The sequence below is a fragment of the Oncorhynchus mykiss genome, chromosome 28, assembly GCF_013265735.2.
Source record: "Oncorhynchus mykiss isolate Arlee chromosome 28, USDA_OmykA_1.1, whole genome shotgun sequence".
In the NCBI taxonomy this organism is placed as follows: Eukaryota; Metazoa; Chordata; class Actinopteri; order Salmoniformes; family Salmonidae; genus Oncorhynchus; species Oncorhynchus mykiss.
In genome coordinates, this window is record NC_048592.1 from 32,474,415 (window position 1) to 32,489,905 (window position 15,491).

The following is a 15,491-nucleotide window of genomic DNA, read 5'->3' on the forward strand; positions in this document are numbered from 1 at the left end:
AGTTTCTTGGCAATTTCTCACATGGAATAGTCTTCATTTCTCAGAACAAGAATAGACTGATGAGTTTCAGAAGAAAGGTATTTGTTTCTGGACATTTTGAGCCTGTAATCGAACCCACAAATGCTGATGCTCCAGATACTCAACTAGTCTAAAGAAGGCTAGTTTTATTGCTTCTTAAATCAGAACAACAGTTTTCAGCTGTGCTAACATAATTGCAAAAGGGTTTTCTAATGATCAATTAGTATTTTAAAATGATAAACTTGGATTAGCTAACACAACGAGCCATTGGAAAATAGAAGTGATGGTTGTTGATAATGGGCTTCTATACGCCTATGTAGATATTCCATAACAAATCTGCGGTTTCCAGCTACAATAGTCATTTACAACATTAACAATGTCTACACTGTATTTCGGATCAATTTGATGTTATTTTAATGGACAAAAAATGTGCTTTTCTTTAAAAAACGAGGACATTTCTAAGTGACCCCAAACTTTTGAATGGTAGTGTATACAGTATATCAACGAATTGGCGAGGGCACTAGAACAGTCGGCCTCACCCTACTAGAATCAGAAGTTAAATGTCTACTGTTTGTTGATGATCTGGTGCTTCTGTCCCCAACCAAGGAGGGCCTACAGCAGCAACTAGAACTTCTGCACACATTCTGTCAGACCTTGACCCTGACAGTGAATCTCAGTCAGACAAAAATAATGGCGTTCCTAAAAAGGTTATGCAGGTTATGCATTCCATCTAGACACCGACAACTCTACATACCTCGGCCTAAATGTCAGCGCCACAGGTAACGTACACAAAGCTGTGAATGAGGCAAGGCAAGAGGTGCCTTCTACGCCATCAAAATAAACATTACGCTTCAAAGCCATACAATACTCCTTCCGTGGCCTCCAACTGCTCTTAAGTACTAGTAAAACTAAATGCATGCTCTTCAAAAGATCACTGCCCGCACCCGCCCGCCCGACTAGCATCACTACTCTGGACGGTTCTGACTTAGAATATGTGGACAACAATAAATACCTAGGTGTCTAGCTAGACTGTAAACTCTCCTTCCAGATTCACATTTAGCATCTACAATCCAAAGTTAAATCTAGAATCGGCTTCCTATTTTGCAACAAAGCCTCCTTCACTCATGCTGCCAAACTTACCCTCGTAAAACTGACTATCATACCGATCCTTGACTTCGGTGATGTAATTTCCAAATTAGCCTCCAACACTCTACTCAGCAAATTGGATGCAGTCTATCACAGTGCCATCTGTTTTGTCACCAAAGCCCCATATACTACCCACCACTGCGACCTGTATGCTCTCGTTGGCTGGTCCTTGCTGCATATTTGTCGCCAAACCCACTGGCTCCAGGTCATCTATAAGTCTTCATTCGGTATAGCTCCGCCTTATCTCAGCTCACTGGTCACCATAGCAACACCCACGCGTATCACGCGCTCCAGCAGATATATTTCACTGGTCATCCCCAAAGCCATCACCTCCTTTGGCTGCCTTTCCTTCCAGTTCTCTGCTGCCAATGACTGGAACGAATTGCAAAAATCACTGAAGTTGGAGACTTATATCTCCCTCACTAATTGTAAGCGTCAGCTGTCAGAGCAGCTTACCGATTGATGTAGCTGTACACAGCCCATCTGTAAATAGCCCATCCAACCAACTACCTACCTCATCTCCATATTTGTTTTAGTTTTTCCGCTCTTTTGCACACCAGTATTTCTACTTGCACATCCTCATCTGCACATATATCACTCCAGTGTATAGTGCTGAATTGTAATTACTTCGCCACTGTCATGACGTTGGCCTGGGGGTAGGTTTATGACAGTCATAAATACCTCTTCCCCCCTTTTTCCTCTCTCTACCCTACTGATGTTACATTTGCAAACACCTTGGTTAACATAGAGATTCTAGGAACATCAGTAGGTGGGGGGAAATGAACTATATTCTGGTAATCCGACCAATTGAACATATTCGGTGGTACTTAATGAATATGATGTCAGTTCCGTTGTCATCTGAGACATTCTCATCAATGATAAGATGACATAAACTCTACAGTGGAAAGTCTACACATCAGAGTTATCGGATTCACATGGAATTGTTGTTCAATTGAAATGTTTGAATATGAAATTATTCGTGATGGGATGAAATGTGATTTTGGCTTCTAAAATGTGAGAATTGGGTTTTTATAAGGTTAGGGCTCTGCTCAATCAGTGGCCCGCCCCTGTGAAGGGACATGGGCTATAAAACTTTTCAAACACGCCCTCCTCTCCCTTCCTATATAAAGCCTTGACGACAATATAACCTCCGGTTCCGAGGATGCGAGGACGACGGTCCGATGTCAAAATGGTTCAGATAATAACTACAGAACGAAGCCAACATCAGCGTGAGCTTTGGTTGCGAATGGTATGAACTTTGAACTCTTATTCACTACAGAAGTGATACCTCCTAGCCGTTGAGTTAGCAACAGCAGCTGCAAACGCAGGTTAGGAAGGAACAGACAGAGTATCCCATCTACCACACAACGATGTTACTACAACATATTCAATTTACCAGCAGAGACATTCTTCAAAGGACAAAGGACTCGGTTGGGCAACACGGCCTTCCATCTACCACCAACCTACCGAAGCGCAGCTCAGAGTAAATATTTATTGTATTTTCCTTTTCCAAATGGGCGGTAATTTAGAAGGCATAAGATACTGTATTTACGATAGCACAGCTTCTCCCTGTGTCCCTCAGTCTTCCCGTTTTTTCCCTCAAACCCAGACGCTTTTTTTTTGTGTAACCAGCTGTCATATCTGTTCCGCCCGCTAGGGATGTTTTCCTTTATGATGTCATTTGTAATCAAGTTATGATTAATTATGTGTATGTGTAATTCTGTGTGATTAGTTAGGTATTTAGTAAATAAATAATTAAACTAAATTTTGTATTGCTGATTCAACTTGTTAGCCAGGGTTCGTGCAGATAACCAAGAATTTACAACTTTCAGATGAGACTGAATTAAGGTGAGGATTAATATTGACTGCTACTGATGTAAAATATTACTAGGTCTTTAAGAGTTTATTCGGAAGATAACAGCTCTATAAATATTATTTTGTGGTGCCCGACTCTCTAGTTAATTACATTTACATGATTAGCTCAATCAGGTGATATTAATTACGGATACATTATTTTATAGAATAGCATGTCATATCACTTAATCCGGCATAGCCAAAGACACGACACCACTATTGGCCTATTTATTGCCTTACCTCCTTACTTAATTTGCACACAGTGTATACAGATTTTTCTATTGTGTTATTGACTGTTCATCCCATGTGTAATTCTATGTTGTTGTTTTAGTCACACTGCTTTCCTTTATCTTGGCCAGGCCGCAGTTGTAAATGAGAATGTGTTCTCAACTGGCCTACCTGGTTAAATAAAGGTTAAATAAATAATAATAAATAATAATAAATAAATAAAATTGACATACCAATTAGGATCTGGCTAAAAGTACTTGAATCAGATATATAACCCTTTATGGCTGTGAGATCTGGGGTCTGCTCACCAACCAAGAATTCACAAAATGGGACACACACCAAATTGAGACTCTGCATGCAGAATTCTGCAAAAATATCTTCAGTGTACAACATAAAACACCAAATAATGCATGCAGAGCAGAATTAGGCCGATACCCACAAATGATCAAAATCCAGAAAAGAGACGTTCAATTCTACAACCACCTAAAAGGAACCGATTCCCAAACCTTACAAAACAAAGCCATCACCTACAGAGAGATTAACCTGGAGAAGAGTCCCCTAAGCAAGCTGGTCTTCTCCCAAGAGAAGACAGGCTATATGCACACTGCCCACAAAATGAGGCGGAAACTGGGCTGCAATTCTTAACCTCCTGCCAAATGTATGACCATATTAGAGACACATACTTCCCTCAGATTACACAGACCTACAAAGAATTCAAAAACAAATCCAATTTTGATAAAATCCCAGATCTACTGGGTGAAATACCACATTGTGCCATCACAGCAGCAAGATTTGTGACCTGTTGCCACAAGAAAAGGAAAAACGCCATTGTAAATACAACACATATTTATATATTTTCCTTTTTGTACTTCAACTATTTGCACATCATTACAATACTGTATATAGCCAAAATATGACACTTTCTTTGGCAATGTAAACATGTTTCCCTTGCCAATAAAGCCCTTTGAATTTTACTGAATTGAGAGAGGGAAGAGGGAGATCAAATCAGTCCGTAGGTCAGTCTACATAAGCATAAACCTACATAAGCCTACATAAACATAAACTTACATGAGTCTTCATAAACATAAAATGACATGGCTACATAAGCATACACCTACATAAACATAAACCTACATAAACCTACATACGCCTACATAAACATAAACCTACAAAAACATAAACCAACAAACGCCTTCATAAACATAAGTCTACATAAACCTAAATAAGCCTACATTGACATAAAGCTACATAAGCCTTCATAAACATAAACCTACATAAGACCACTTCGCCACTAGGTCAGTCTACATAAACATAAACCTACATAAGCCTACATAAACATAAACTTACATAAGTCTTCATAAACATAAAATGACATAAGTCTACATAAACATAAACCAACATACGCCTTCATAAACATAAGTCTACATAAACCTAAATAAGCCTACATTGACATAAACCTACATAAGCCTTCATAAATATAAACCTACATAAGCCTTCATAAACATAAACCTACATAAGCCTACTGTACATAAATATAAACCTACATAAACATAAACCTACATAGGCCTACATAAACATAAACCTACATAAATATAAACCTACATAAGCCTACATAAACATAATAAACATAAACCTACATAGGCATACATAAACATAAACCTACATAAGCCTACATAAACATAAACCTACATAAGCCTTCATAAACATAAACCTACATAAACATAAACCTACATAGGCCTACATAAACATAAACCTACATAAATATAAACCTACATAAGCCTACATAAACATAATAAACACAAACCTACATAGGCATACATAAACATAAACCTACATAAGCCTACATAAACATAAACCTACATAAGCCTTCATAAACATAAACCTATATAAACCTACATAAACATAATAAACATAAACCTATATAAACCTGCATAAGCCTTCATAAACATGAACCTACATAAGCCTACATAAACATAAACCTACATAAGCCTTCATAAACATAAACCTATATAAAGCTACATAAACATAAACATAACATATGGCATAACTATCCATGACTAGTTCTGTCAGTCTGCAACAGATTACCATGTGTCTGATCCCATCTAATGAGTCATTTAAATATTTAATAGTTAGAGGTGTGTGTGTGTGTGTGTGTGTGTGTGTGTGTGTGTGTGTGTGTGTGTGTGTGTGTGTGTTGCTACAGCATGAAAGTGAATAGGACAGTCCACTGATAATTAGTTACAGTTAGAATTAAATTATCTTTTCCCAGAATGACTAGAGGTTCGACCTTTCTCTGCTTATCCAGTCTTGACTGAAATTAATTAAGCATTGAGTTGATGGGAACCATGCTACCACTCACAACACCTCCATAGAATTAGAATAACTAGAATGGAAAATCATGTCTCCTTGACTTGAAGCAGGTTGACATTTATTGTCATGAATCTTGCCTTGGAGGCCAACCTGAGCGATGTACGCTAGATGGGCCAGCTGCAAAGTAAAATGGGCAAAATCGTAAAAATGAATGCAAACAAAAATGTTTAGGTTAGGGTTAGGTTAATTTAAGGTTAGGGTTAGGCATTAGGGTTAACAGTGGGTTAAGGTTAGGTTTAAAATCAGATTTTTATGACTTTGCGGCTGTGCCAGCTAGTGACCACTCTACAGAGCTGCCTCCAGTACATGAGTCATGACAATAAATGCCAACCTTCTGACTTGAATGGGGATGTTAGTTCTAATGATTCTATTTTTATAAACAGCTCCATAATCAGTCCCATTTCTCATTAGTTTTGTGATGGCATACTTCCCATGTCTCAAGGAGCCTGGAAATCAAGGTTTATTTGTCATGAACTCAGGAGGGTTAGATTCCCAACGTGCCAAGTATCTAAACATACTGCTTTGTTCTTTACACATGAATGGAGTTTGACATTAAAACACATTTGGATGGGTATGTTAACAACATGATTCATCAGGGGGGGAACTCAGGGGGGCAACTTTCACATTTTGAAATTGTCTCCCCCAGTTTTATCATAGGAATGTGATACAAAACGAGGCAACGTTGTGCTTTAGGACCATGCGGACGCCTCCGAGCGGTCGGGTAAGCTGTTTGGAGTGTTTATCCGACTGGATTTAAATGAATAAAAAATAAATACAAATATGCCCCCCCCCCCACTAAAACCAAAGTTGCACCCCTGTGATTCATAACAAGGCTGGGTGGCAAGGAAACAAAACCCTAAGCAGATGTACCTTCTTTAGGAAAACAGCTCTAATGTTGGAAACAAACATCATTATGTTGTCGTCCAGAGTCACATTTATTTATTTTACAAGCTATAGCACAACAGCACAGTTTGGTCTGCTTTGTGTTTTCATTTTTGCAATGGAAAATATATCACAATGCTGGTATCGTCACAGCCCTAATGCATTGGAGGCATAGATGGATAGGACAGTCCTGCTTGGGAGTGTGTGTTTGTGTTTATGAGTGCAAATGTGTTTCTTGTTGTTATGCATGTGTTATGTGCGTTCGCATGTGTTATGTGCGTTCGCATGTGTACATGTGTGTAGTTCTGCCTGCATCCCAGAGCCAGGCACCGTAGTTTGACGGGACATCACTAGATCACTGCAGTGTGTATCTATGAGTCACACACACAAACACACACAAATGTAGCTGGATGGACATCTGACTGACAGGAGTGTGTGAGAAGGAGTGAGAGGATGAGCTTGAGTCACAAGATGAGCTTGAGTTTGAGTCACGAGAGATGAAATGAAATGAGATGAAATGAAATTAGATGAATTGAGATGAGATGAAATGAACCAAGGAGGGTTATGGACATTGCTCTGTACTTTATGATCGTAAATCTATCCAATAAGAGAGATTATTTGTATATATTAACGTTATACACCATTTATTTTTTATTTAACCTTTATCAAGGCAAGTCAGTTCTTATTTACAATGACGGCCTACCAAAAGGCAAAAGGCTTCCTGCGGGGACGGGGGCTGGGATTAAAAAAATATATATAGGACAACATTGGACTGTAATAATCTGGGTTAACTGTTACAGAAAGGACAGGAGCTACTGCATAACTACACAGAGATTAAGCGATTCCATATTATAAACTGGGTGGTTCCAGCCCTGAAAGCTGATTGGCTGACAGCCGTGGTATATCAGACCGTATACCACGGGTATGACAAAACTGCTCTATTTACGTTATTTCACCTTTATTTAATCAGGTAGGCTAGTTGAGAACAAGTTCTGATTTGCAACTGCGACCTGGCCAAGATAAAGCAAAGCAGTTCGACACATACAACAACACAGAGTTACACATGGAGAAAAACAAACAGTCAATAATACAGTATAAACAAGTCTATATACAGCATGTGCAAATGAGGTAGGATAAGAGAGGTAAGGCAATAAATAGGCCATGGTGGTAAAGTAATTACAATATAGCAATTAAAACACTGGAATGGTAGGATGTGCAGATGATGAATGTGCAAGTAGAGATACTGGGGTGCAAAGGAGCAAGATAAATAAATACAGTATGGGGATGAGGTAGATTGGATGGGCTATTTACAGGTGCAGTGATCTGTGAGCTGCTCTGAAAGCTGGTCCTTAAAGCTAGTAAGAAAGATATGAGTCTCCAGCTTCAGTGATTTTTGCAGTTCGTTCCAGTCATTGGCAGCAGAGAACTGGAAGGTAAGGCGGCCAAAGTAAGAATTGGTTTTGGGGGTGACCAGTGAGATATACCTGCTGGAGCGCGTGCTACGGGTGGGTGCTGCTATGTTGACCAGTGAGCTGCGATAAGGCGGGATAGCAATAATAGCAATAAGGCACTTAGGGGGTTTGTGATATATAGTCAATATACCATGGCTAAGGGCTGTATCCAGAACAGCCCTTAAGCCCTTAGCCGTGGTATATTGGCCATATACCACACCCCCTGGTGCCTTATTGCATAAGTATGACCACCGATGAATGGACTTGAACAGTGCACCATTCTCGTAAGAGCTCATCGAGGTTAATTAACTCTTACTGAGTGAGAGAGCATTACTGTGTGTGTGCACTGCCTATTGCCTACTGTAGGAATCATGTAATAGAACTCTTTAGGTTGTAGAAGTTCTGTACTTCCCCCATCAGCGTCCACTGTCCTGTAGGAGGTGGTGTGTGTCCTTGTCCCCAGGCTTTTGTGTAGTAAAATAATAATACAAATTTTATGTCATTTAGCAGACGCTTTTATCCAAAGCGACTTACATGGATGCGTGCAAAAATGTTATTTATGGGTGGTCACGGGAATCAAACCCACAACCCTGGTGTTGCAAGCGCCATGCTCTACCAACTAAGCTACAGAGGTCCGGATGTAGTCCAGTAAAATATGGTTTTGTACAGCTGAATTCCTATCAGTCAGCGATGTTGTGTCTGACTACGCATGTCTCTGTATTTTCAACAGCACAACTCCTATCACTATTGGTCAGAGGTATCATGAACGGTTCAGCGTATCGCCATTACTGGTGTGTGTGCGGTACGACTCTAAGCATTACTGGTGTGTAGGTGGTGGTATGTGTGATTATGCGTGACTCCAGGTTTTTATGAAGTACGGTAGAATCGATATCAATTAAAATGTATCATGTACAATTCCGCACATCATCGCAACTGTCAGCTTCACTCACCCTGAGGAAGGAGTCCAGCGCTCCGTTCTCCATGAACTCGGTGATGATGAGCACGGGGCAGCTGCGGGTCAGCACGCCCTCCAGCCGGATCACGTTGGGGTGGTCAAACTGGCCCATGATTGACGCTTCGCCAAGGAAGTCCCGCCTCTGGCGCTCTGTGTAGCCTGCCTTCAGTGTCTTAATGGCCACCACCGCCTCACGGCGCCCGGGCTGCTTCAGGCGCCCGCGGCACACCTCCCCAAACTCACCTGGGTGGAGGGTTGGGGGGAAGGGGGGTGGGGAAGAGGGTGTGACGGTTGGGAAGGGGGAGGGAAGTGAAGGAAGAGGGAGGAGAGAGAGGGGAGTAGAGGAACAGGGAGGAGGGAGAGAGGGGAGTGGAGGAAGAGAGAGTAGAGAGAGGGGAGTGGAGGAAGAGAGAGGAGAGAGAGGGGAGTGGAGGAAGAGAGAGAGGGGAGTGGAGTGGAGGAAGAGAGAGGGGAGTGGAGGAAGAGAGAGGAGAGAGAGGGGAGTGGAGGAAGAGAGAGAGAGGGGAGTGGAGGAAGAGAGAGGAGAGAGAGGGGAGTGGAGGAAGAGAGAGAGGGGAGTGGAGGAAGAGAGAGGAGAGAGAGGGGAGTGGAGGAAGAGAGAGGGGAGTGGAGGAAGAGAGAGGAGAGAAAGGGGAGTGGAGGAAGAGAGAGGAGAGAGAGGGGAGTGGAGGAAGAGGGAGGAGGGAGTGGAGGAAGAGAGAGAGGGGAGTGGAGGAAGAGGGAGGAGGGAGAGGGGAGTGGAGGAAGAGGGAGGAGGGAGTGGAGAAAGAGAGAGGAGGGAGAGAGGGGAGTGGAGGAAGAGGGAGGAGGGAGAGGGGAGTGGAGGAAGAGGGAGGAGGGAGAGAGGGGAGTGGAGGAAGAGGGAGGAGGGAGAGAGGGGAAAGAGGAGGAGGAGGAGTGAGGGAGAGGGAGGGAGCATTACTGGTTGAACCGAAGAGGAGGAAGAAGAGGAGGAGGAAGAGGAGGAGGAACTCTAGAAATATAGGAGTGAAAGGAAGAAGGAGATTGTAAAAGAGCGAGGGATGGGGGTTGAGCTGTGTAGGAGAGAGAGTGAATGAGGAAGGTAGGAAAAGAGAGAGACAGGAAACTTAGGGGTCTGAGAGGTTGGGGAGGGATGGAGAGAAGGAAAGATCATCCCGTGACCGGGAGTGGAGCCTGGGACCAGTGGAGGGGGAGAGGGAACGGATAAGGAGCCTGGAAGTTTTGGTGCCTTGGTAAAAAGTTGTGTGTTTATAAAGGAGAAGAGAGAAAGAGGAAGAGAAATAAAGGGACATATGGTTCAGGGTGAAGTCAGGAGAAAGAACACATGCTCTCGGAGAAGAAACAGCAAACTAGCTGGATGACAGAAGAAGTTGTTTCACTGACACCTCTCCTCCACACCTCCCCCTCACATCTCCCCCACACCTCCCCCTTACACCTCCCCCTCACACCTACCCTCCACATCTACTCCCCACCCCCCCCCCCCCCACACCTCAACCTCCACGCCTCCTCTCCACGCCTCCCCTCCACACCCCCCCACACCTCCCCTCCACACCTACTCTCCACGCCTCCCCTCTACACCTACCATCCACACCTCCTCTCCACACCACACCACACCTCCCCTCCACACACCCCCACCCCCCCTCCACACCCCCACACACCACCCCCACACCTCCTCTACCCTACACCCCCTCTCCACACCCCCCCCACACCACCCTCACACCTCCTCTCCACACCTCCCCCAACAACCCTTTTGCCCTCTTCCACCCAACACACATCTTGTTCAACCAACAACCCACCCCAACATCACCCACTCCCCTAAACACACAGCTGTCCCAAAACATCTCTCCATCTTCACAAATATCTCCCCTACCCCCAAACACAAAATCCACTCCCTCCCAAAAGCCTGCCTTCTGAACACCGCACTTCAACACCTAGCTATGTTGGTTACCTGCACCAATGACCTCCTCAATCTTCACACACGAGATGTCAATCTCCTTGGCAAACTCATGGACTGCCTCATTGGGGTCCTCGTAAGTGAACGGATCAATGTACACCTTCACCCCGGGAGAAACTACAGAGATGAAGGGAGGGATGCATCAGATGTTCTTGAATATACACATTCATCAGATATTCATGACACAGTTTTTGTTGTTGTTGTGTTCCAATGCATAATTATTAACTAATACAGTTATGAATGGAAATGGAATCACATTTGATGCATGAACAGCAGTTGGACATATCTATCACGCAGCTCTTTTGAGTCTTGAAAAGCTGAAAAGCCAGGGAGTCTGCTGCAAAAACCACCTGATCTAGATAATCATGGTTTCATTGAGCAAATGCAGTTTCCTGCTTTGGTCAGGTGATTGGATAATTGATTAAATCAGGTGGTTTACTGTCCTGGTTTGAACAAAGGACCACAGAAAGGCGTAGCTCTCCAAGTCTGCACTCACAACATGCACGCACGCACACAAACCCCAACACACACACACACACACACACACACACACACACACACACACACACACACACACACACACAACCCCCTCCCCCAACACACACACACACAAACCCCTCCCCCAACACACACACACACACACACACACACACACACAACCCCCTCCCCCAACACACACACACAACCCCCTCCCCCAACAGACACACACCTTCCCCTCAGTACTCACCATACTGCTGCAGCTTCTCCGTGTACTCCAGCTCCGAACCGCTGCGTTGTTTCCTACAAACAAGGACCACACACGTACAATCTCATTCACATCATCCATCCTCTGTCCTGGCAGGCACTCCACAGTAAATACACAGGCTGCTTTCAAATAACAAGCAGAAGATAGTAGATTGTCTGCAGACAGTCGGGATTGGAAGAATGGAACAATGCTCAGGGTGGCTAAAGCCTTTCTAAGGGCCTTTTCAGGATTCAAGGAACCAAGATACCAAACAATGACCAAAAATGTCAAAATAATGACCAAAAAGGCCTGTTAGATAAATACATACAAGTCAAACACTTACCGAGAGCAAACTATGGCAATGACCACAAGGGCGACGATGACCACAAGACCGGCGGACGCTGAGCCCACTATGAGAGGCAGCTGGTCCTGCACTGACTTCATAGGGTCACCTAAAGGTCACCGAAGAAATAATAATCAAAGAATAAACACCTGGAATGTCACTGAAGAACTTCTTAAAGAAACAGCTAGTGAAATATGGAGGCAGATTCATGGCAAAACAAATAATGGGTATTGTATTCCAATCTGTGTTTACATGTATATATATATATATATAGATAGATTTTTTTTCTTCACAATAAATACATGTCATTATGAAAAGCAATGCATAGTAAAAAAAAAACACAACAATATTCTAATATTAATTTGACTTCAATGTTATTTTGTATTCGCCTTGCATTCATCTGCTACCATAATATGCGACCCTGAGTATATAGCCGTGTGTTTATTCCTTGTGATATTATTTTTCACTTTTTTCCTTTACATTTTATTCTGCATTGCTGGGAAGGGCCCGTAAAAAAAAAGCACAGCTCCTTGAAATAGCTTGTTCGGAGTTCTTTCACTGCTTGGATGGATTGTACTGATTAAAGATAACAGAGAAAATCTTTAGAACACTGGTGAATAAAAAGATGAGGCATTATCAATGGTGAAGGACAATGATAAATAGTGATGGGACAGAAGGGAAGGGAGAGAGACAGAGAAAGAGAAGGAAAGACAAAGTAGTGAAGGCGGAGAAGGAGGAGAGAGAAGGAAAGAGAGAGAGAGAGAGAGACAGACACAGAACGCAGAGTGTGACAATGAAGTAGCGAAGGAGGAGGCGGAGGAGGCGGAGGAGGAGGCGGAGGAGGAGGAGGAGGAGAAATGAAATGACTTACTGTGTGTTGAGGTGCTGAAGTCCTTAGGGATGCTGTAGCGGCCATAGCCAGCCACGGTGCGAGCCCGGACCTGGACCACGTAGGGAGTGGCAGCCCGCAATCCCTCCACACGGACTGAGCTGTGCTGGGCTGTCACCGTGTGAGACATGGCCTGGCCCTGTGGAACACATCAATCAATCACATGTATTTATGAAGCCCTTTTAATATCAGCAGTGGTCACATGCTTTTACAGGAACACAGCTTAGACCAGTGGTATTCAAAGTCGGGGGTCTGCAGAAATTCTGGCGGAAAAAACAGGCTCCCCTGAATTAGACTTGTTGGATTCTAGCTGGAAATATACTTATTCATGTTACCATACTACAACTTACTGATTACTTTATATGTATAAGGAATGTGTATATTAGGGGTCAAGGAAATGTCAAGAGGAACTTGGTATGTGGGAAGTTACTGACTGAGAAAAGGGGAAATGCAGAAAGTTATTGTGGAAAAGGGAAACAGTCTAGTTTCAGTTCCTGATAGGGCAGGCCAGTTCCTGATAGGGCAGGTCAGTTCCTGATAGGGCAGGCCAGTTCCTGTGGAACCAGGAACATGAGGGATGTGGAACTCAACTTGAGATAAGGTCAACAGATGAAGAGAGAAGACACTGCTGGAAGGGGGGCCACAGGGGCCCACCCTGAAGACCATCTGATTATAGTAGGGCGTGGTTGCGTTGTCTAGCGGTTACGATTCGGCACTCTCACCGCAGTGGCCCGGGTTCGATTCCCTGTCAGGAAACTACTTATTATAGGGCTCCCGAGTCGCACAGCGGTCTAAGGCAAGAGGGTTACTACAGTCCCTGGTTTGAATCCAGGCTGTATCACATCTGGCCGTGATTGGGAGTGTCATAGGGCAGCGCACAATTGGCCCGGGTTTGGCCGGGATAGGCCGTCATTGTAAATAATAATTTGTTCTTAACTGACTTGCCTAGTTAAATAAAGGTTAAATACAACAACAACAACAAAACATGTCCTATCTCTCACACACACACATTTCCACGCCCATGAGGGTCCTATCTCACACACACACACATTTCCACGCCCATGAGGGTCCTCTCTCTCACACACACACATTTCCACGCCCATGAGGGTCCTATCTCACACATACACACACATTTCCACGCCCATGAGGGTCCTATCTCACACACACACACATTTCCACGCCCATGAGGGTTCTATCTCACACACACACACATTTCCATGCCCATGAGGGTCCTATCTCACACACACACACATTTCCACGCCCATGAGGGTCCTATCTCACACACACACACACACATTTCCACGCCCATGAGGGTCCTATCTCACACACACACACACACATTTCCACGCCCATGAGGGTCCTATCTCACACACACACACACACATTTCCACGCCCATGAGGGTCCTATCTCACACACACACACACATTTCCACACCCATGAGGGTCCTATCTCACACACACACACACATTTCCATGCCCATGAGGTCCTATCTCACACACACACACATTTCCACGCCCATGAGGGTCCTATCTCTCTCACACACACACACACACACACACACACACACACACACACACACACACACACACATTTCCACGCCCATGAGGGTCCTATCTCTCACACACACACACACACACACACACACACACACATTTCCACGCCCATGAGGGTCCTATCTCACACACACACACACACACACATTTCCACGCCCATGAGGGTCCTATCTCACACACACACACATTTCCACGCCCATGAGGGTCCTATCTCAACACATGACAACAACATGGCAGCATCACAAAATGGTAGCAGCACAAAACATGGTAGCAGCACAAAACATGGTACAAACATTATTGGGCACAGACAACAGCACAAAGGCAAGAAGGTAAAGACAACAATACATCACGCGAAGCAGCCACAACTGTCAGGAAGAGTGTCCGGGATTGAGTCTTAGAATGAAGAGATGGAGATAAACGTTTTTTCCAGTTTTTGCAGCTTGTTCCAGTCGCTGCAACTATAAGAGAAGCGACCCAGGGATGTGTGTACTTCGGGGACCTTTAACAGAATGTGACTGGCAGAACGGGTGTTGTATGTGGAGGATGAGGGCTGCAGTATAGAGTGCAGTGATGTGTCCTATAAGGAGCATTGGTGGCAAATCTGATGGCCGAATGGTAAAGAACATCTAGCCACTCAAGAGCACCCTTATCTGCCGATCTATAAATTACATCTCCGTAATCTAGCATGGGTAGGATGGTCATCTGAATCCGAGTTAGTTTGGCAGCTGTGGAGAACGAGTAGAGATTACGATAGAGGAAGCCAAGTCTAGATTTAACTTTAGCCTGCAGCTTTGTTATGTCCTGAGAGAAGGACAGTGTACCGTCTAGCCATACTCCCAAGTACTTGAATGAGGTGACTACCTCAAGCTCTAAATCCTCAGAGGTATGAATCACACGGGTGGGGAGAAGTGCATTCTTCTTACCAAACCACAATGGTTTGGAGATGTTCAGAACAAGGTTAATGGCAGAGAAAGCTTGTTGGACTCTAAAGCTTCAAAAACACAGACGCCAGAATTGGTACACCAGATTTACATTCATTTCCAATGAAACGCTGCGTTTCCCTTGCAGCATAGCGTTGCAGAGGCAGTTGCAGTGTGTTCTGTGTGGTGCATACAGTATG

At 43.9% G+C, this 15,491-nt stretch overlaps 1 protein-coding gene across 1 annotated transcript in view; it reads right to left on the bottom strand.

Moving 5' to 3' along the window:
* The window catches only part of LOC110509003 (ephrin type-B receptor 3), a 52,683-nt gene that overhangs the window by 12,231 nt on the left and 24,961 nt on the right, over positions 1-15,491 (bottom strand). Inside the window, exons 7-11 of the mRNA XM_036966281.1 lie at positions 12,800-12,956; positions 11,929-12,037; positions 11,589-11,641; positions 10,856-10,978; positions 8,900-9,147 (exon numbers count right to left, since the gene is read on the bottom strand). Coding sequence (XP_036822176.1) covers positions 8,900-9,147; positions 10,856-10,978; positions 11,589-11,641; positions 11,929-12,037; positions 12,800-12,956 — 690 coding nt within the window. The remainder of the gene's footprint in view (positions 1-8,899; positions 9,148-10,855; positions 10,979-11,588; positions 11,642-11,928; positions 12,038-12,799; positions 12,957-15,491) is intronic.